The sequence below is a fragment of the Rhineura floridana genome, chromosome 2, assembly GCF_030035675.1.
Source record: "Rhineura floridana isolate rRhiFlo1 chromosome 2, rRhiFlo1.hap2, whole genome shotgun sequence".
NCBI classification, from domain to species: domain Eukaryota; kingdom Metazoa; phylum Chordata; class Lepidosauria; order Squamata; family Rhineuridae; genus Rhineura; species Rhineura floridana.
The window spans coordinates 110,880,403-110,901,918 of NC_084481.1; the positions used below are offsets into that span (position 1 = coordinate 110,880,403).

General features: G+C 41.9%; 2 protein-coding genes across 4 annotated transcripts in view; one reads left to right on the plus strand and one right to left on the minus strand.

The window, feature by feature from the left end:
• Positions 1-408: 408 nt before the first annotated feature.
• Positions 409-19,853, minus strand: LOC133376997 (cytosolic 5'-nucleotidase 1A-like). Of its 3 annotated transcripts, none has more exons than XM_061610131.1 (8): positions 19,653-19,853; positions 17,455-17,523; positions 17,254-17,312; positions 15,178-15,345; positions 14,379-14,508; positions 6,160-6,282; positions 5,235-5,413; positions 410-2,470 (listed from the first exon to the last, which is right to left on the minus strand). In XM_061610131.1, exons 3-8 carry the CDS (start codon positions 17,296-17,298, stop codon positions 2,168-2,170), a joined length of 948 nt encoding a protein of 315 aa, XP_061466115.1. In that variant the 5' UTR covers positions 17,299-17,312; positions 17,455-17,523; positions 19,653-19,853; the 3' UTR covers positions 410-2,167. The 3 variants fall into 3 exon arrangements, with proteins under 3 accessions (XP_061466117.1, XP_061466115.1, XP_061466116.1); XM_061610132.1 differs by lacking the exon at positions 19,653-19,853 and adding an exon at positions 18,724-18,806; XM_061610133.1 differs by lacking the exons at positions 17,455-17,523; positions 19,653-19,853 and having other exon boundaries at positions 409-2,470; positions 17,254-17,308.
• Positions 19,473-21,516, plus strand: part of SYT8 (synaptotagmin 8) — a 36,371-nt gene continuing 34,327 nt past the window's right edge. The window contains exon 1 of the mRNA XM_061610129.1: positions 19,473-19,560. The gene's annotated coding sequence lies outside the window, so the exon portion shown is untranslated. The remainder of the gene's footprint in view (positions 19,561-21,516) is intronic.

Below are 21,516 nucleotides of genomic sequence, written 5' to 3' on the forward strand. Positions count from 1 at the left end.
AATCATGCAGTTAATGATGCATCTAGTTTGGCCCTAAAATAAGGCAAGGAGCAAGTACCAAGAACAAACTGTTTCCTCTGTAGCTGACAGCACCCAGCATCCACTCAAGAAATCTGAAAGCCTCTTTGGCCAAGCGTTCAATTTACCACACCCAGCAAAAGAGACATGTCTGCATGTTTCGTGGTATAAAGCTCTAGCAACAAGTGTGATGTTCAGAATATCAAATAAAGCAGGGAACCTAGAATGAGTGATGTAACATCATGGGCACAACAGAAAAGCAAATAAATAAATAAATCTGAGCAATTAACATCCAATCATTTATTGGTTGTTTAAGGATTCAGGTTTTGTTGTTTTTAATTTAATTTTAAAAATATTTTTATTTGCAAATATAACAAAGGGAAAGAAAAAGTAAAATAAAAACATTGCCACCTGACATTAAAAATAAGAATATTCTATCCTCATTTAAATGTTTAGATTAATATAAGCAATGCAAATGTCCAACTGGGTATCTAAGCAAGAATGATTATAAGGCACACGTACAAATGTAGAAAGAGTAGTGAAACCTTCAGAAAACTGATTTTTTAATGTTTAGAATTCCGTTCAGTTCAGAAATAGACTTGTAGCAGATTATTTATTTATTTATTAAATTTATATCCTGCTCTTCCTCCCAGTATACAACAACTTGATGTAGCTCTAAAGAGGAAATGAAACTAAGGAAAGCTGAAATCACTGGCTACAGATGTTAAATTGCTATCTTTAATTGTGAGAGATGGCCGGCACTTCCACACTAGGCATATTCTTTTCTCCCCTTTTTTCAGAGCATCTCCATGATATTAGGTGTCACCATCAAGTAGTTCTCCTATGTCTTCCTCAGGCTTCTTTTTTTGTCTTTTCTCAGTCCAGGAACAGACTTCTGCTCCTGGAACTGGATTTCCTCTCTTCCTCTTCCGAATCCACACATCCTGGAAATCTACTCCAGATGGCTGGGGAACTCTCTGGATTTTGGGTATGTGGGAAGGCCCACTGCATGAGTGGAAGCAAAAAGTTCACCTTTTTTTAGAAAGAGTGGAACAATTGCTACAGGTATGGACTACCTTAAAGCCACCCTTCCATCCTTTTAAAGAGTGATGGTTTTGATGAGTTTGGTGAAGTTGGGGACAGATTAGCCTGTCATCTGCATCCATACCATAGCACAACATCACAGTTAATTTTCTGCTCTGCACCATTATAAGCTATGTATTTTTTAACCAATGTTTTAACTTTAATTTATACTTTTTTAATATAAATATTTAAAATATTGGACCAATAGCACTTCCATGAAAATGCATTTTAGTGCAATTTTTAAAATGTTAAAAAATCCAGCAAACACTCTGCTTCTACAGTTTTTGTAGTCACCATTTTCTCAAGGGGTTGGTTTGATGGTGGGAAGGTTAAATAATTGTTTTTCTTCTCTTTTTTTTAATATCACACAAATGATGCCAAAATAAACTTTTTTTTGCACAGATTTAAAAAATGATGGTAAAAATGACTGTAAATTATTCTAAAATATGGTAAAACACTGTGTTCTGGTGAATTGCACCTTCCTTGCCAACATCACATAGCTATGTCATACCCACTATTGTGGACAGAACATTAACATTTGCATTACCTGCTGTGGACATATATTTTCTGTTTCTATTGGACTGATTTTTATGAAGATTGTTGTAAACCATGCTGGGATTTCTAATACAGGGTGGTACATAACATTTAATTTTGCAGAGATTCTAGAGTGGAACTCTGAAAATGGATTCTAATTGTAAGCTGAGTTCTAGTTCACATCTCAGGTGAGTGGCTTCTTTTGTGCTTTTGAATAGTGAATCTGCACTAACAGAACATAAAACCTCTGAAATGTTAAGGCAAATAAAAAAAGAGTCAGTTATACTTCTGCTATCTTTCCTATTTGCATTTTGAGCTTTCTGCTGCTCAAGTTAAATGGGTCCGTATCTTTTGATTTGATTCACAGCAAAGCATCCAACATTGTGCCCTCATGCAGAAGTTTTGTTCCCTTTGTCCCAAAGTGTGGCCAATGTCGATTCTGAATTTCAACTTTGCCTCTTCCGTCAGAAGCTTTCTTCAGCTGTCACTCAGTCTGATCAGCTGCCATGATACTGAGGCCATTTGGCCCCTTTTACCATTCACACGGGACCAGGGCAGAAGGTATGCCAACATCCTGGGCACCCTGGATATTGTGAAGACCATCATCAAAAAAGATGTGGGGTTGAATCTTAGACAGTATCGGGCCTTTTGGAGCGCCATCCATGAAGAAGGCTTCATCAATTGCCAGGCCCCAATCCCTAAGTGTTTTGATGGCCCGGATGCCCATGTCACGGCCACTGCGGGCAGTTACCAAGTAAGTGCGGATCGGGGAGTTCTCTTGACCAAATTTTTTGCGCATCTTCCCAAGATGCAAAGCAAATTCTTTCAATGGGCCCTGCAAAACATGGTAGGCAAGAGAGGGAGGGATTGTATTATTACATAGAATAATAATTTAGAAACCAAACAATTCTACTCAGAGGGAGGGAATGGGGTTCTCTGACCTTTATACAGTAGGGCCCTGCTTCTTGGTGCCCTGCTTTTTGGCATTCCGCTAATATGGCGCCAGTGGGGTGATCAGCTGGAGGGGGGGCTGGAGCTCCCCGCGCTCCAGCTGATCTCGCCAAAGGAAGTGAAGATCAGCTGAAGCGCACTCCAGCTGATCTTCTCCTCCTCGGGGGCGATCAGACTCCCGCACTCCAGCTGATCGCGCTGGAGGAGGGGAAGATCAGCTGTAGCACTCTACAGCTGATCTTCTCCTCCTCTGGCACAATCAGTGGGTTAGGTTCCAGACCCCCGTGCTACAGCTGATCTGCTTTTCGGCGGTTTTCACTTTTCGGCAGGGGTCTGGAACCTAACCTGCCATATGAGTGGGGCCCTACTGTACTTTCTGTTTTTAAGAAGAATGAAGTGAAACAGGAGGGTCATCTTACTTTATCCAAATGACAACATTGAAGTAGTGAATATAAAAATAATCAGTGCTTTAAGAAGTCCCAATATACATTACTTTCATGTGAAAATAATTTTATAGTTTGATTTCTCAATTAAGTAATATGTCTGTCTTCCTTCAGCGTTCACTAGATCATTGAGAGCCAATATGGTGCAGTGGTTAGAGTGTTGGACTAGGAGCTGGGAGACCAGGGTTCAAATCTCTGCTCAACCATGGTGACCTGCCTCTCAGCCTAATCTAGCCTCATAGGATTGTTGTGGGGATTAAATGAGAAGAGGGAGAATCAAGTACGCCACCTTGAGCTCCTTTCAGAAAAGGTGGGATATAAATGCAAATAAATAAATAAATGTGTGGTAACCAGAGAGGACTGTTTTGTAAAGATAAGACTGATAAAGCAAATCCCCAGCAAAAGAAGCTCATTCCTAGTCATTTCTGCCCTTTGTATTGTGTGGACTCTGTGGCATTTCATTGGGCTGCAGATGCGTGTCATTAGATGACTTGCATTTGAACATATGCATTGTCTCCATTCCAGAGCTTGGAAGTAATTAGTAACAAGTAACTAATTACTTGCCATTCATTACTTTTTTGAGGAACAAGATTTGTGGATGAAAATCTTATTTGTGGATGAAAATCATGTGCCTCAAACTGGGCTTCTGTGTAGCGTCGCTCTTCCCTCATGCTCTGTGGGTGGGTAGGAGGCAATGAGGGAGGAGGTGGAGAGTGAGACAGGGTGGAATGGAGAAAACAATTGTTTAAAAAATGGACTCTGGTGGAGAAGAATGGAGTGGGGAGAGAAAGGAGCCAGAGGGCAAAAACATGCAGCAGCAGAATGAAGATAAAGAACGGTGGAGGTGAAAGATGACAACGTGTGTGCATGTGCGAACACTGTGTATGCACACAAAGTGGCCTCCACCACCCTCTCTGGCTACTGTGCTGTATTTGCAGTATTTTAACTTTTTTGCATCTCAGGGGAAAATGTTTGCTTGGGTGAGTGTGCCTTAGTTGGTGGCAGGGCAGGGCCCAGGAGGTGGTTAAGAGTGGGAGGTTATGCTTGCTGGCTGAGTGGGGAGGGGTTGTACTTGGATTGATGTGCAGAGATCTGAGCTGTGGTCTCTGCCTCTCTCCTCACCTCCCTTACCAGCGGAGAGACCACCATTGCTATCTTATGGATAAAAATAATTATTCTGCTACCCCTGTAGGTGTGTGTTCATTTTTAATGTTGTTTTAGGCTGCTTAGATGTGCAGCAGCCAAGGCCAGCACCTTGTAGGGTTTTTTTTTAAGTAAATGAAATGTAATTGTAATGATTACTTTTGAGAAAAAGTAAAGTAATCAGTTACTTTCAAAGCAGATGTAATTGTAATGGTAATTACTACTTTTTGGGCCATGTAATTGTAACTGTAATTTATTGCTTTTTAAAAGTAATCTTCCAAGCTGTGCTCCATTAAAAAGTATCAGATGTGAGATACTGTCAGGTGATAGGAAAACTGTCAGACATACTATATTCAGTCATGCTTGTGTGAATTCACCCACAATCTCTCAGGCCTCTGCCAGGTGTCACCTATCAGCCCCCTAATGTACCTCCCACTACGACCACCAACCATAGATACAAGTCTATCTGGACAGAGACAGCCTTGCTACAGTCATCCATACTCTGGTTACCTCCTGGCTGGATTATTGCAATGCAGGTTACACATGGGGATGATTTTGAGATTGTTCAGAAACTTCAGCTGGTTCAAAACAGGGTAGGCAGGCTATTGCTGGGGAGTGGTAAATGTGATCATATTACACCAGTGCTCCATCATCTGCACTGGCCTTCAATCTATTTCTGTAATTTTAATACCGTATGTAACTTGAAGACAGGCTACTTAAAAAATCACCTTATCTCATATGTACCTTTGGGGGCAAGGTTGGGGCTGTGCAGGTGCGACAACAACAACACTGCCCTGGCCACCTGACCCCTCCTGGTACATGGCAGTGATGCTCCTACCCCTGAACCCGGACACTAGGGGCATTCTGAGCAGCGCCTTAGAAGAAGATCTCAATTGTTAGCTATATAGATCGTTATCTAGCTATATAGATTGTTAGCTATATAGATTCAAGAAGATCTCAATTGTTAGATATATAGAAGTGAGCCTTACAGTGAGAAATCTCACATAGCTTGTGGGGAAAAGGTGTGCACATGAAAATGATAAGGAAAGTAGGTAGGCGTACCTCTCCCATGGGCACACCTTCCATTATTTTCTCATACTCTATAGCCCCTTCCAGCCCCTTCTCACGAAAAACACGCTCAGTCTCATCTGAAAATAGTACAGCATCACCATCAAAGACAACACGCAGCTGGATGCTGGGAGCCTGTATCTCTTGCTGGAAGATGAGCGCTGCTGAAACTCCTGTGTGATAAACAGACTATTATTATTGCCTGCCTGAAAGTGGTTCAGCTGAGGATACATGACAGATGCAGCTTGGGATAGGCCGCAATTTAAATATCCCGTTCTCTGGCATGAAATGGACTCCTGACCTTAAGGAGAGGCAGATGAGGTGTATCTCTGAAAAAGCTAAACGTGGTTTGAGTAACGCTCTACAGGTTCACAGCTTGCTCGTGACTATTAAAGCATTTAGATGGCAAAACAGAACAGTCAGTTGCGTGACATCAGCCTTCAGAGGAAGGAGGACAGGTTGCCTTTGATGCAGCTGCCCCCTTTGTCACAAGAAGCACAAGGGGAAGAGAGAAGAGACAGAACAGTTTTTCTTAGGGTTGAAGTCTGTCTCCCCTCTGCCCCTGCACTAGCTGAGTAGGCCAGCGTTCCCTCAATATGTCTGTTTAGACGTGTGAGGAACACTATTCCTCTTCAACAAGGAATGTGACTTTCTTTAACTTGGAATGTGGCTGAAACAATCTGATATAAACCTACTAAGAGCATTTCAGAGCTGGAGAGCAAGCACTGAGGATTCTTCTATGTACCCTTGTTGTTTGAACTTGGTAATGCACAAATGATTCCATTAAGAGAGTGCTCACAGAATTTGTGACAGGACATAAGGGAGGAGGTATGTTAGGCCCAGGACGTAAAATCAGAGAGATGGCAACACTATGCAGCAGCCAGTAGTTAGGGTAAGAAATGACGGAATAGAAACAAACCTCTCTGAAGGGCATTGCACACATCTGTCCTATCAGCTGAGAGAAAAAGCTTCACATTATGGCTTTTCAAGTACTGGGTAGAATCTTCATCACTGACAAAGCAAAACTTGGAGATCTCCAGACCTTTAATCCAGGAATAAACAAACATTGTGCTGTCAGTTGTAAAGGGGAATATAAGAAGTTTAGGCATACAAGAAGAAAATGTATCATATAACAAAGTCACATTTGCAGGGCCAAACTTTGCATCTAACATTTCCCCACTCCAGATTCCTCCACCATCTCAATTGGCTTTTTCCTCCAGACAGACCTATATGCAACAAATACACATTTGAAACACTGCAGGGGGAAAAGGGGGAAGCCTTTTTTGGATGTATGTGTGTGATATGAAGTGAAGTGAACAACTGAAGACAAGGAAAGGGTAAAGAACCCCCAACCTCAATTGTCCCTATAGTACGAAGATACTATTTTTATTTTTACATGTTTGCTTTTAAAAAACCAGTTAAAATAAATATGATAATCAGTTTAAAAACATAACCATAAGAATAAAAAACCTTCTGAAATAAACACTTATTTAGAGCACACTTATAAGCACAGAGAGAAGGACCTTGACAGATTTCTTCAAGGAGATAGTTCTACAGTCTTGGACCCCATCTGGACCATACATTTAAAGCAGTACCATACCACTTCAGTTGTGGCTTTCCCCAAAGAATCCTGAGAAGTGTAGTTTGTTAAAGGTGCTGAGAGCTGTTAAGAGATCCCATTCCCTTCACAGAGTTACAATTGCCAGAGTTTCCTGGGAAGAGGTATTGACTGTTAACTACTCTGAGAATTTTAGTTCTGTGAGGCAAATAGGGGCCTCCTAAGAATTGTCAGTACCCTTAAACTACAGTTCCCATGAATTCATTCCCATGAATGTTTAAAGTGATATGCTGCTTTAAAGGTATGAGGCCTTGGGGCCACTGAAGTGAAGGCCCTGTCTCTGGTGCTCACTAAATTGGTCTGATTTAATGGGAGAGTGCAACTAGAGAGCAGAGGCTGAAATGAAGCTTCAAACGTAAGTAGGTTCATGTGGAAGAAGATGGCCCTTTAGGTAACCAGATCATTAAAGGTTTTAGAAGAGGTGTAAGGAGTCTTTGGTCCTCCTTGTTGCTCAACTATAGCTCCCATCATCCCCAGCCACTGGTCATGCTTGCTGGGACTGATGGGAGTTGTAGTTCAGCAACATAAGGAGGACCAAAGGTAATCCACTCCTGCTTTAGCAATACCAGTTATAATGTGAATTTACACTCTTTTTTGCAGACTTTTTCATTACCTTTTTGAGGAACTAGTGGGTAATTCCTTTACATTTTTATTGTAATAGAACTAGGAGTAATTTTATTACTTTTGTGGAGTAATTGTAATGTTTCCAGCATTACTTTTGGGCATTACTTGGGGGGGGAAGCAGGAAAAATCTTCTGCTCCTCTGATTCGTGGGTGAAAATCATGTGCCTCAAACTGGGCTTGTGCGCAGTGTCACTCTTCTCTCATCCTCTGTGGGTGGGTAGGAGGTGATGAGGGAGGAGGTGGAGAGATGGGGTGGAGTGGAGAAAATAATTGTTGTAAAATGGATGGTGGTGGTGAAGAATGGAGTGGAGGGGAAAAGGAGCCGAAGGGCAAGAACATGGATAAAGGAGGAGGAAGCAGTAGCAGAATGGAGATAAAGAATTGTAAAGGTGAAAGATGACAATGTATGTGTGTTTGCACTTGGCACACAAAGCGGCCTCCACCACCCTCTCTGGCTACTGTGCTGCATTTGCAGTGTTTTTACTTTTTTGCATCTCAGGGGAAAATGTTTGCTTGGTGAGTGTCCCCTAGTTGGTGGCAGGGCAGAGCAGGGTGCAGGAGGTGGTTAAGTGAGAGATTATGCTGGCTGGCTGAGGGGGGGTTGCACTTGGTTTGACATGCAAAGATCTGAGTAGACGCCTCTGCCTCCTACCCCACCTCCCTTACCAGCGGAGAGACCACCATTGCTATTTTATGGATAAAAAGAATTATTCTACTACTTCTGTATGTGTGTTTATTTTTAATGTTGTTTTAGGCTGCTTAGATGTGCAGCAGCCAAGGCCAGCACCTTTTGGCGGTTTTAAAAAAAAGTTATTGTAATTGTAACGGTAATTACTACTTTTTTGGGTCATGTAATTGTAAGCTCTGCTTTTCTGTTTCTTATTGGTCAGTGTTAGGTCCCATTTGCAGAAAAAAAACACTACGCAAACACTCCCTTTTTAGGGAAGGCGATTGAGGGTTGTGGCACAGCAATTGCAAGTACTCTTGGATGAAACAGATTATCTTGGCCCATTCCAATCTGGGTTCAGGCCTGGTTATGGGACTGAATCATCATTGGTCGCCCTGATGGGTGACCTATATCAGGAGAAGAACAGGGGGAGTGTGACCCTGTTATTCTTACTTGATCTCTCAGCAGCTTTTGATACCATTGACCATGGTATCCTTCTGAACTGACTTGGTGACATGAGTATCGGAAGCACTATTTAACAGTAGTTCCAATCCTATCTCCATGGTTGATTTCAGAGAATAGCTTTGGGTGATTGTCTTTCAGCCCCCTGGCAGTTGTGCTGTGGGGTGCCGCAGGTTAGCATCCTGTCCCCAATGCTGTTTAACATCTATATGAAGCACTTGAGAGTGGTCATTAGGAGATTTGGGGCAAGGTGTCAGCAGTACCCTGATAATACCCATCTCTATTTCTCTGTAACATCTGAATCAGGAGAGGTCATGCAAGCCCTGGACCAGTGCCTGGACTTGGTGGTGGGCTGGATGAGGGCCAGTAAAACTGGGTCTCAACCTTAGCAAGATGGAGACACTGTGGGTTGGTGGTTCCCGAGTTTGGATTATTGGTCAGTTGCCTGCTTTGGATGGGTTTATACTCCCTCTGAAAGAGCAGGTTTGTAGTCTGGGGTGCTCCTGGATCCATCTTTGTCGCTAGAGGCCCAGGTGACCTCAGTGCCTAGGAGTGCCTTTTACCAGCTTTGGCTGGTAAGACGGCTGCAGCCATTTCTGGACTGGGGTAATCTGGCCACTGTTGTCCATGCACTGGTAACCCCCACGTTGGATTATTGTAAGGCACTCTGTGTGGGGCTGCCCTCAAGGTTGATCTGGAAACTGCAGTTGGTGCAAAATGCAGTGGTGCGACTGTTCACTGGGGCAGAGTATCGCCAACATGTTACCCCGCTGCTGGAAGAATTGTACCAGCTGCTCATTAGCTACTGGGCCAAGTTCAAGGTTCTGGTTTTGGTGTACAAAACCTTATGCAGCTTGGGGCAAGGATAATTGAAATATCATCTTATCCCTTATATACCCAGTCGATCACTGCGCTCTGCAGGTTAGGGCCTCCTGCTTATACCATCTTATCAGCAGGTCTGCTCCGCACAACATAGGAAGCGGATCTTTAGTGTTGTGGCACCAACACTCTGGAATTCCCTCTCAAATATTAGACAGGCACCATCTCTGTTATCTTTTCAGTGCCTCCTGAAGACCTTCCTCTTTCAACAAGCCTTTTAAGTAGAGACCTTATCCCAGTCTCCATCTGTGCTGAAATTGCTTTTTAAGATGTTTTTAATGTTGTTTTGTTTTAATATGTTCTTTTGTTTTTAACCTGTTTTAAAGTGCTTTTAGTGTTTCTGTTTGCTGCCCTGGACTCCTGTTGGTAGGAGGGGCGGGATATAAATGTAATAAATAAAGCAATATTCTTCTTGTGAATGATTACCTGGGCTGGGGAGCAGAAATCTATTTGAGTGGACATCCTCTCAGAAATGCCTTTTTGCCACTCCCTTTAAATCTTGCTTGTGTAACACTTGGAAATTGTCACTAGATGTCTATACAGTGCTGTTTGCACAGCTAGAACAAAAAGCATCCATGAAAAAGAAAAGAGCCAGTCCTTCACTCTAGACCAAACTAGATATGATGTTATTGGTATGTAAGCAATTAATGTGCACAGTTGTTGTTTTTAAAAAATGGTATTGCTACTGTGGAAGTTGGAAGGCCCAAGCAAAGCCAGGACTGTGGTGCATAAAGAGGGACATTCAGCGCTTTTTTGTGATGGTACTCACCAGTACAGAGTACTGTAACCTAATTTTTTTACCCCAAAAGCACTGAGGGCATCAATCATTTCCTCTTGTTGTGACCTTGATGAATATTGCCCCTGAATTTGGTATTAGCCTCAGGAGGGAAAGTCCCAGAGGTGCCAATAGCTGGGAAATGGTGGTTCTTAAATCAGTTGTCCTATCATTTATATGAAGGAGAAATCATGAAGGGAAGCAAAACCCTATTAACTATGGAAAGATCCTCAAAACTGTAGCAGAATTCCACAACCAAATGTGCTTTTTTATAAATTATGAAATGTTAGAGAATGCATACAGTTACCATTAAAGACACACTGCTGTCAGAATTAGGAGGAATGGTAAATGCTCAAGGATAGGATCTCTTTGTACCAGTCAAAATGGAAACCTGATTTGACAAGGATGACCCCAAAGAAAACATGGGATTGGTTGTGGGAGCAGATCCAGAAATCTACTCTGTGCAAAACCATACGGGAGAATTTTTATAAATTTTTATCAGTGACATCCAACATCACACAGACTCATTCAAGTTTATCCACAACCAGAAGACAGGTGTTGAAGTGCAACTCTTTTGGAATAAACATTATTTTGTTTTATTTTCAGCCCTGCCCTACAATTAAGCAGTTTTGACTCTTTGTTGTGAAAGAAATCAAGAAAATTATAGGTATTGACCTACCATTCAATCAGTTGATTATCATGTTTGGATGTATAAAAGGAAAAATGCTACATAAGGATGTTGAAATTGTAAACCACCTTTTAATAGCAGCTTGATTATTAGTCAACATGCTATAGATGGTGTTTGAAGGAATGGGACATGGTGTACTCAGTCAAATTTACTAATATAATAAGAGTCAGAGAAGGGAGACAGCAAAATACTGCATTTATTGAAAAATGGCATTTCTTCATATTCTACTGTAATGATAGAGTTCAGGACACAGTATGCCCAACTCTGTTCTAGGATGGATTTAAGCGACAGTGTTGCTGTTCTGTTTTTGTAATCAGTACTGCAACGCATGTCAAAACAATTAAAGTGGTTATACTTTGGAACACAAAGTCTTGTTATGTATCTTGTATTGTTTTCTTTAATTTTCCCTAATAAGAGAAAGAGAAAAAACTGGGTTGTATTCAACAGAATGCACACATTGAAATTTATGGACCCAAGTTAGCCATGGCCATTAATTTTAATGGGCCTACTCTGAATAAAAGTTAGTTGAATACAACCCTAAAGGAGGATGTGAACTTCAAGAGACAGACTTTTTACATTTGAGTTAGGGTAGAGACACACTTACTGTTCTGCAGGCTCCACCTTCCTTTTATGAAAACGGGCACAAGATGCCAGTCAAACCCCACACCTTTTTATGGTAAAACCTGGTGGGAGCAGCTCCAGTGCATTTTATTTTAAATAATCACTTCAACTGATTGGCAGATCAACCCATTTCCCCTCCAGGTGTGGCCAATGGAAACACTTTGTTGTAGGTGACTAGTGTGCTCACAGCCTTAGTTACAGGGATGGAAGTGGCTACCTAAAGCACATACACAGTCCCTGAGAGAGAGTTTTCAGGTCCTAAGGCTTTTTCTACCCAAACACCTCCTCAGCCATGTCCCAAGTTCTCATATTAAGTACTGCAGAAATATCTGTTGCTACAATGAAGTGAATGGTGCCTCTGCTGCTGGAATTTTATGAGAAATGCAGATTGTCTGAAGTAGTCCTAAGCTAACAGGCTCTGGCATTTTCAGTCTGATATCCCTGCCTTGGTTCCAGGTGCTCTCCCCCATCAGCACTCATATTGTGGTTTGGCCTCAAGGGTGCCTGTTCCACCCTCATAACTCCTGTGACATGAATACAGCTGGTTAAACTGTATCTAGGTGACTCATCATGACTCAGAACTGGAGACCACACCTGAGCCATTTCCAGACTCTCATATTTCTCCTCACATAATTTCACAGCACCCGTCTCACATCCCAATACAGTGGGTAAAAACACCACAGGAGAAGTGATGACCTTGCCAACATGGAAATGCAGCACTTACCTGCTGAGGTTTCCTGTCGTTTCCCTCATGGAAATCCCCCCCCATGCTTTTAAATTTGTAGCATGGACCCTTTGCCTAAAAGTTGAGAGGAGACTGCAAAAGTCGGAGAGCTCGAGTTCGCAGCTATAGCCCCCTAAAAGTGCCATCCTGTACTTGGAGCATATCCATGATCCTGCATTTTCGGCATGTGGACCTAGTCACAGGCAGACTGGACTGCATGAGAACCATCTCAATCTCACAGTGGCAGAGCAGGGAGCCCATGCAGATACTAGCATTCACTGGAACAGGTTGACACTAGGGATGTACAGATTGACACGGACTGAGAATAGACCATTGTCACATGTGTTCATTCATAAGTCTGTTCTATCAATTTCTGCATTAATCTGTATTTTTTTAAAAAAATTGCACGAAAAACTATTTAAATATGTGTTTAAACATGGACATACATATTTTATGTTAAAATACGGTTTTTTTAAATGCATGTTGGTGCAGGTTTGAGCTGAGAAATGTGTTACAAAATTTTGAAAAGTGTAAAATCCAAAGAATAATTTCATTCTGATGCATATATAAGTTTGGGAAGTGCAAACTAGGTCAGCTCACTTAAATGTGCAGACCAAACAAAATTCTCTTCCATCCCTAGTTATCACTGATTTTTTGAGCTAGCTGCCACACAAAGGGGAGAGACACACTTACTATTGTGCTGGTTCCTGTGCGTCACCACCTCTCTTTTATGAAAACAAGGGCACACGTCACTAGTCAAACTCCAGCCTTTTTTATTCTAAAACTCTGGTCAGATCAGCTTGAGTATTTTTTTTAATTCCGCTTCAAAGAGATTTCACAAATGATTGGTAAATTAACCTGTTTGTTTTCCAGGTGTGGCCGATGGAAATGCTTTGCTGTAGGCTCAGGCAGAGATAGTGATTGGGCCAACACTTTGCTCTGTGTGGTCCTGAAAGGTGTGAAGTCAGCCGTTGAGAGGGGAGGTGTGGCCAGCAGAGGGCAGAGTCATTTCAAAACGCTGCCAGAGAAACCATTTCAGCTGCTTTTCAAGCAACTAGTGTGTTCACAGCCAGAGACAGCTTCCCTCCTTCTCCACTTCTAGACAGTGCACCTCCAGTCCAGCACTTTGTCCACAACTGATATTGCCCTAATCATACATATCATGATTTTTAACCATGGTGTCTTAGGCTGCAGACTTAACTTTATCAACACAGAATTAAGTCTCCCATTGAATTCAATGGGCTTACTCTCAGGCAGGATTGCAGCCTAAGTTACTGGTGATACTTGTCCCCCCATGGCGTGCACCTTGTTGTGGTTGATTCACATTTAAAAGGACCTCCATGTGCGCAGTTTGAGAATACAGAGGGGCCATTTGTACCTTCTTGGTGGTGGCTTCTCACATGTGGAACTCCCTCCCTTCTGAGGTGTGTCTGGCCATGCCTTTATATAGTTTTAGGAAGTTGATTAAGTTGCACCTTTTTTGGCATGCATATGGAAATGGAAAGACTTGACTAGGAAAAATATTTAATTTGCTACTGCTATTATTACTAAATTGCTACTTAAGTTACATTGTGAGTTGCTGTGCTTCTCATTTTAAAAGGAGTGTTATTTTACTGTTTTTATTTTGTTTTTATTTGGCTTTGTTGTAAAGTGTCCTTTGGTTTCTGCAAAGGGCGGTACATAAGCAAGCAAACAAACACGCCTGCATCAAAGCAGGGCCTTTCCCCTTGGATGCCATGATATGTTCAAGTGCATGAGCCTTTTTTCAGGCAACTGCAATCACACAAATTACAGTACTCCCAAGGCACTCACATGAGGTCTTCTGTAAGTGTGAAGTGGCCCTGTATTTAATACTTACTGCTGTCCTCCTAGACTGATACAGGGTTGGATGACTCTGTATCCCATTCAGTCCATGCCCATTTCGTTTTTCATTTTACAAATATCTATGACTTGTTATTGTAATGTGCTGAAATTCAAGTAAGGTCAAAAAGACATTAAAACAAAAATTATTCCTCCCAGAAAGGATGAAATCTGCAATGAATGCGATCTATGAAATAATCATATGAATGGGATTGCATACCATGTTGTTTAACACTGTTGATGATGCGTACACCACTCTCTGGACTGTTATTGGAGAGAACAATTATATCAAAGAGTTCCTTCTCCTCTGGGTCTCTTTCAAGAAGTTTCTTGTTCACGAACTGTGCCGCCTGCAAAAAAAAAAGTGTCTAGATATCTATTGCCCTTGATTTCTTAAAATGCTAGCTGTCAAAGCCATAAGCTGTGAAGGTAGATATAACATTTTAAATATGGCAGAGATGGTTTGAAAGTGTCTTCATTACTCTGAAAACCAACATACATATTAATGTGCTAAAGGGAGCTGTGGAGAAGACAACAAAGAAGAAAAACCAGATCCACAAGTTTCCAGTAATTTCAGAGAACCGCATCTGTCATTTTAACTGTATTTGCACCGACTATAATATCATCACATACCTCCTCCCCTGTCATGAGACTGAGCAATTTTACAAGTTAAAAAAATGGTGGGTTTGGTTTTTTTGGCAAGCTGAAGTATGAGCATACATGCACAAGTTGTTTAAAACACATTATTATTATTGACAACAACAACAACAATAATACCACCTTTCCTCCCAATAGGAGCCCAGGGCTGCATAATACAATAAACATGAGAGGAGAGGCAAGACTGACCACTGATCCAGAATATGAATATTTATACATACATGGGTGTACAGCACACTGCAAAGACAGATTAACACTGCAAGTGAAAAATCCACTGCCACCAATTTCAGCAGCTAAAGTATCCACTAACTCCAAGATGAAGATACAAAAAAACTGTGGTCTATATTTCACATATACCTTACCTGAATAAAAGTGAAGGCTGTTCCTTGCTCCAAGGGGTGGTTCTCATTAGCACACTGATGCTTCATATACTCATCCTTCCCCTTTGTCAAGAAGATCTCATGCTCCTTTTCCAGGTTGAAAATTGCCCTTGTCGTCACAGCAATAACCAGAGCTTCCTTTGGATCTTTCTGAAGAGAAGGCCAAGAACAAGGTGGAGGTTTAGCTGACCCAGCCAACACTGGCCTACTGTAGAGGAGAAACTGTGGGGAAGGAACTTGAACTAATGCTTGTGTATCTCCTGTATGTTTGTCCCTCCTCCCCACTCAAATCTGTACCACTTGCACTTAAAGATTTCATTGCTAGACGTTCATATTATGCTTGGAAAAGTTACTTTTTTGAACTACAACTCCCATCAGCCCCAGCCAGCATGGCCACTGGATTGGGCTGATGGGAGTTGTAGTTCAAAAAAAGTAACTTTTCCAAGGTCTGCATACTTCTTAGTTCTTGGAAAACTAATTATCAGCTACACTTATAGTCCTGGACTTAAGGCAAGCTACCCCTATCACCATTATCCACTGTGAATAGCACAGATATGATGGTGCAGGACATGAACCCAAGTGTCAGGACATGAACCCACAACTTCAGTTTGTGCGATGCCAAAGGAGGAATCACAGGAAGCAGACAGACCAGTACAGAAGTGTTTTACATAAGAGCAATAGGCCAGAGTATATCATCTGGTACTGGCACAGCAGCTTCCAGGTCAAGCTTCCTCACCAACCTGAGTAACAAGAGGAATCTCATTAGGCCCTGTGAGGTCAACACAGGTCTACAACCCGGTGGTGGTAAAAGCAGCTGTGGTTGGAGTTTTACGGGCAACATAACTGAAAGGATAAGGGTAACACAGTTAAGTACTCCTTTCCATTGCCATCTCTTGATGGAAATCACCTGCTACCACCACTTCACAACAGAGAAAGGTCCTTTAGGGCTTCAAGGGAGTAATTTGTTTGACTGAGTGCCTAATGTGAGGCACCCTGGGTTAGACTGTTTTGGAGCACCTTCCTGATCATTCCAGACTAGGAAGGGCTATAGCTCAATAGTAGAGCACATGGTTTACATGCTAAATATCCCAGGTCCCATCCCTAGCATCTCCAGGTAGGGAAAGTCGCTGCTAGACAATGTTGACAATTCTGACCTAGATAAACCACCGGTCTGACTCGTATAAGGCAGCTTCCTATATTGCTAAGGCCACTGTATTGTAGCATATGTCCAGCCAATCTGGTGTTCAAGGCTTGGGACTGAAGTTTGAGCCAGTTGATTTTCATTTGTCCATAGCAGTGGTGCTGTATCATTCAAACATCTCCAGACTGTATTTGTCTGGAAGATGAACACCTCAATATCATATTGCACATTGAAGCTGGATCTAACTTCATAACATTTAGAATCCCTCTTATGCTTAATTGCTGCAGCTTAGAAATTAGAACTAATACATACAAGTGAAAACTGGCTCACATGAAGCTGGCTTATATTGAATCAGGACATTGGTCCATTTAGCCCAATACTGGCTATGCTGTGACTATCCAGGGTCTCAGGCAAGTAGTCTTGATACCATACATCTTTTGAACTGGAGATCCCAGAGATTGAGCCTGGAACCCAGAGCTTGGAAAAGTTACTTTTTTGAACTACAACTTCCATCAGCCCCAGCCAGCATGGCCACTGGATTGGGCTGATGGGAGTTGTAGTTCAAAAAAGTAACTTTTCCAAGCTCTGCGTAGGTATGTAAAGCATATGCTGTACTATGGAGCTACAGCCATGCATGGAGGTGCTTGTCCAATTGTTATTCCATCAGATGGTCACACTGATTTTCAGCCTGGTATGCGAGTCAGAAAAGTGACTCCATCATGGGCTCAAAAATCTATCTGTGCAACAGAACAACCGGAAGACTGCTTCACAATACAGTCAATTGTATTATGCATTAAAACCTGCCATGATCCTAGGGCCAACATGAGGTGAAGGAGCCTTTGTACAGTTTAAACAAGTTAAAATGTAGGTCCACCTTTAAAATGCTGAATATAAAGTAGTAGCAACTAATGCTATACCTGGCTCACACTGGTGTTTATGACTGTGCTTTCAGGGTTTTCCATCTTCTGTTGTTGACCTTGAAATGAGGAAAATAATAGATACACCAAGCATCACATTATGTACTATTTACTGGCAGGAAAGAGAGCATTTAACAACAATGGGAAAGGTTATATTACATGTATGGCACACTTTACAATTTTTCTCTTTCCAAAACAGACCTGCAAGTGTCTAATCCTTTTCACTGCAAAACTCTGTCAGTGCCAAATTTAAGAGGATAAAGTAAATGCCTAGAAAGGAAATAGCAACAGATTAGTCACTGACACACATGCAAAACAACAACAGGAACAATGCTTGCATTATTTGCTGGTATTTTTCCTGTTCAAAACAAACTTAGCAGAACACCTGCATCCCTTTTTTCTGACCACACAAAAAATGATCAAATGATTTTTTTTGGTCTAAAATTTGCATTCTGTGATTTTTAAAAAAGTGAATTAACTAATCCTTTGCTATGTGGTGTCACATCTGACAAAGTGTGCTATCAGCCAGGAAAGCTTATGTTATTTCAAGAAAATAATTTTTGGTTAGTTTTAAAAGGTATACCTTGTCCCTTTGTAGTTTTTAAAATAGAGTAAGAATAACATGTGCCAATTGTTTAAACTGGGACTAACCGGGGGTGGTGGTGGTAAAAAAGGATCTTGATGAATCTCCCACTGATCCTGAATATGCAAAGTATACAGAGGGTATGACACCTGGACATCTTATTCCTGACAAGCCACCTTAGCTGTAGCCATGCGCAACAAAGGTTTATGTCACTACAGCTAAAGAGTTCAATCTGTATAAAGTACTGGGCCAAAGGTGCATCTAGTCTAGCATCCTGGTTCCAACAGTGGCTAGCCAGACAATTCTGGGAGCTTTTTACTCTTTGCACTTGTATACTGTCAGTACTAGGGATTTAGATCCATTCCACCCATCCTTTGGATGCTGTGAAGAGGCTATTGGCAGCCCCAACTTCCTGTTTTGCCCCTTGCCCTGCTGTGCCAGTGCAGTAGCTCAAAACACTGGGGTGTGAATGAAATACTGCCTTGACAGGATCATCGAGGACCACTACCTTTTGTTCTAGATTAAGTAAATATCAAATCCTGGCTCTTTTTCTCAGAATAGCTAATGTGGATGAGAATTAACACTTTGTTCAGCCTTATGGCATGAGCAGCCATCCTAAGGTGTTTAGGATGACTCCGCAGGAAGCCAGAGGCTGAACAAAGAAGATGGAAAAGGAAGGCAACAGTAGATCTAGGCTCATTCATCTGCATATTTTTATACCAGATATTGTTTGTAAGCATCACATACAAGGAATTCTAAGAGTAACTAAGCAACACCAACAAGTGAAAGTGGGAGCAGTTGGTTCTCCACATCCATTAAGCTACTAAAGGAGCAATCCTAACTCCGCTTTTCTGCAAGTAAGCCCAATTGACTTCAACAGGACTTACTTCTGAATAGCCAGCGTGGTGTAGTGGTTAAGGTGTTGGACTACGACCTGGGAGACTGGGGTTCGAATAGCCTTGAAGCACACTGGGTGACTTTGGGCCAGTCACTGCCTCTCAGCCTCATGAAAATCCTATTCATAGGGTCGCCATAAGTTGGAATCGACTTGAAGGCAGTGCATTTACATTTTTTTACCATGAAAGGAAGACCCACCGGAATTAATAGGAATTACTTCTAAGTAATTAAGTCTAGCCATCTTAAATTCCAAACAGATTACAGATTTCATGTTAAATGCCTTCTTGGTAGTTAAGAAATTACCAAGAAGTTCTTCCTTTAAAAACAAAAAAGCTCTGCTAAACTTCTGCATTTTTTAAAATAACGCCTGGCCTGGCTAGCCTAATATAGCTTATCAATCAAGTAAGGGTGGGAAGGTGAAAGATTTTGGAGACCAACTCAGACAGATTCAAAAAAGGAGCACAAGAGCTGCTAGTTATTGGTTCCAAATCCCTCTGTTCATATCTGAGCCGACGATGCTCAGAGGTGAACCAGCAAGAGCCGAATTTTGCCTTGTAATGATCCCATCGTTGTCCTACAGCAACACACAAATGTGGCGTGGGAGATAAGCTCGCCAACTTCCCATGAGTTGCAATGGCCATTGCGTCTCCTCCTTACAGGGAAGGCAGAGGAAGTGCTTGGGGAAGAACCAGCATATATGCAGGGTGGGTAATCATCTTTGATTCCGGCATCTCCTTTTAAGGACTGAGTACTAACAGAGGAAGAGAACGGGAAGGATCGTCGTAGGTTATACCTACTTTTGGCAGTTCCCGTATTCTTTCGAAAAAGTGAGTGGCGCAATTAGAAGAGAAGGGGTGGGTTCCCTTTTACTATCTATAAAACTCACGAGAAAAAAGCCCCAATAACGCTCCGAACTCACCGCCGTTTACTCCTAAATGCAGCTTGTCTCAACAGCACCGGCATCCATAACACCCAGTACTTTCAAAAAGGTGCTGCCTCTTTCTCTTTTTTCCCCGCAGTGGTAGAGCAGTCGCCAAGCATTCTGGGATTCGTAGTCACGGTCTCTTGAAGATCTCCTCTCTGGTACGAAGAAAAAAAGCAACTCTGCACTCTCTTTCCCAGCTTGCTTTGCACTAACATGCTGTCAAATGCCAGGGTGTGTGGGACGGCGGCGGGGTGACTGATGATGGGTGGAACCGTCACAGTAATGATAGGACTGGCATCTCTTAGCAGCGCAGGTAATATGCAAACAGCGATAGCCCCAGAGTTTAGTTACCGTAGGCTATCCTTTCATTTTTTGATAGGCTATGCATTCATCTGTCATAAGCCTATCAAAGGTACCTTTATTTTCCCTGGCAGTGGCTGTTTATAATTTTATTCCAACCCTTTAATTTTATGGACTATAAAATGCAAACCATGCTACAAGCCACGTGAAAAATACAGGCTGCTTATAAAATATAGCTATAAAAATATTAAGAGAATTTATTAAAATTGATTTATTTATTAAGAGCTTGTCCTTGCTTTCCCATTCATTTCTCTCCTGTTTAAATATTTTAAGGTAGATTTTAAGACTGACACTTTTATTTTTTAAAAAATCAGGTGGAGTGCCTCTAGCATGTTCAGAGTGACTTTGCCCAGAATGGAACCAAGGATTTCCCCCCCTTAAACCAAAGAGCCTAAAAAGAAGAATGCCTTTGAGCATGGGTAGAAGGCCTCTCTCTTGACAAGAAACTGCTTTGAAAATGTCACAGTGTTTCCATTCTACCTTTTCTGACAAGTGACCAGGAAGATGGCATTCTGATAGGCCAGTAAAGTTCAGGCTGGTCTGTAATGGCATTGAGACTGTTTACTAAAGGATGTACTCAACTCTCACCTTGTTCATATATCCTGCAAATTCCAGAGTAGCTGAAATGGATGGTTATTTTGCAATTGCCATCCAACTCCATGAGGTGTTCACTTGCTGCCAAAGGAGTAACCATTATTTATTTAATTTAAAAATGTTGATGCTTCATCCTGAAGTCCAGGGCAGTGTACATCATGTAATAAAACATCACATCAGCATCATACATATTTCCTTCATGCATACATACTTCACCTTGTAAGATCTGATATGTAGAGAAGGGCCGTAGCTCAGTGGTAGAGAACCTGCTTACCAGGTTCAGTCCCCAGTATCTCCAGGTAGGGCCAGGAGAGAACCCCACCTAAGACCATGGAGAGCCACTGCCAATCATTGTAGACAAGACTGAGCTAGATGGACCAATGAATTTGACAGCTACCTATGTTCCTGAGTATTTGTACCCTGTCTACTACATACCCCACCCTATTAACAGAAGTCCTCAAGGTGACTTACAATATATTTGAGATATAATAAAATGGACAAAAGGTACTGGGCCAGGGCCAGGGTATAGATAGGTTTCACCCTAGATTTCTGGCATTTCAACTGCCATCCTGTAGTTGAATCTCATGACCTAGAAATGGCTGCTGAAGGAGCCAGGTGGTAGTTCCTCATAGGCCAGGGCTTTCTTCATGGGTATCTCCAGGGACTTTTCAAGGAAGGGGGAGGACCATGTAATACTTCAAATGCATAAGCATTACAGAACAGGTCCACCACATCTGGCAGAACTCATGAGTGAGCAGTGGTGAGGACATACATGTCACAAAATGATGTCAATTGTGTTGTTCACCAATAGTCATGTCACAGTCTGTTTCCATTAGGGCCATAGCTCAATAGCTGAACATCTGCCTGCCAAGCAGAAGGTCCCAGGTGCAATGCCTGCAACTCC

What these genes read in the sequence shown, in the direction of transcription:
- LOC133376997 (XM_061610133.1), bottom strand. Translation starts at nt 17,298, where the DNA reads ATGGAAAACCCTGAAAGCACAGTCATAAACACCAGTGTGAGCCAG. An exon ending in TAAACACCAGTGTGAGCCAG is followed by an intron (nt 15,346 to 17,253) that starts GTATAGCATTAG and finishes CCTTCTCTTCAG; the next exon opens with AAAGATCCAAAGGAAGCTCT. An exon ending in CAACAGTGTTAAACAACATG is followed by an intron (nt 6,283 to 14,378) that starts GTATGCAATCCC and finishes CCTGGATTAAAG; the next exon opens with GTCTGGAGATCTCCAAGTTT.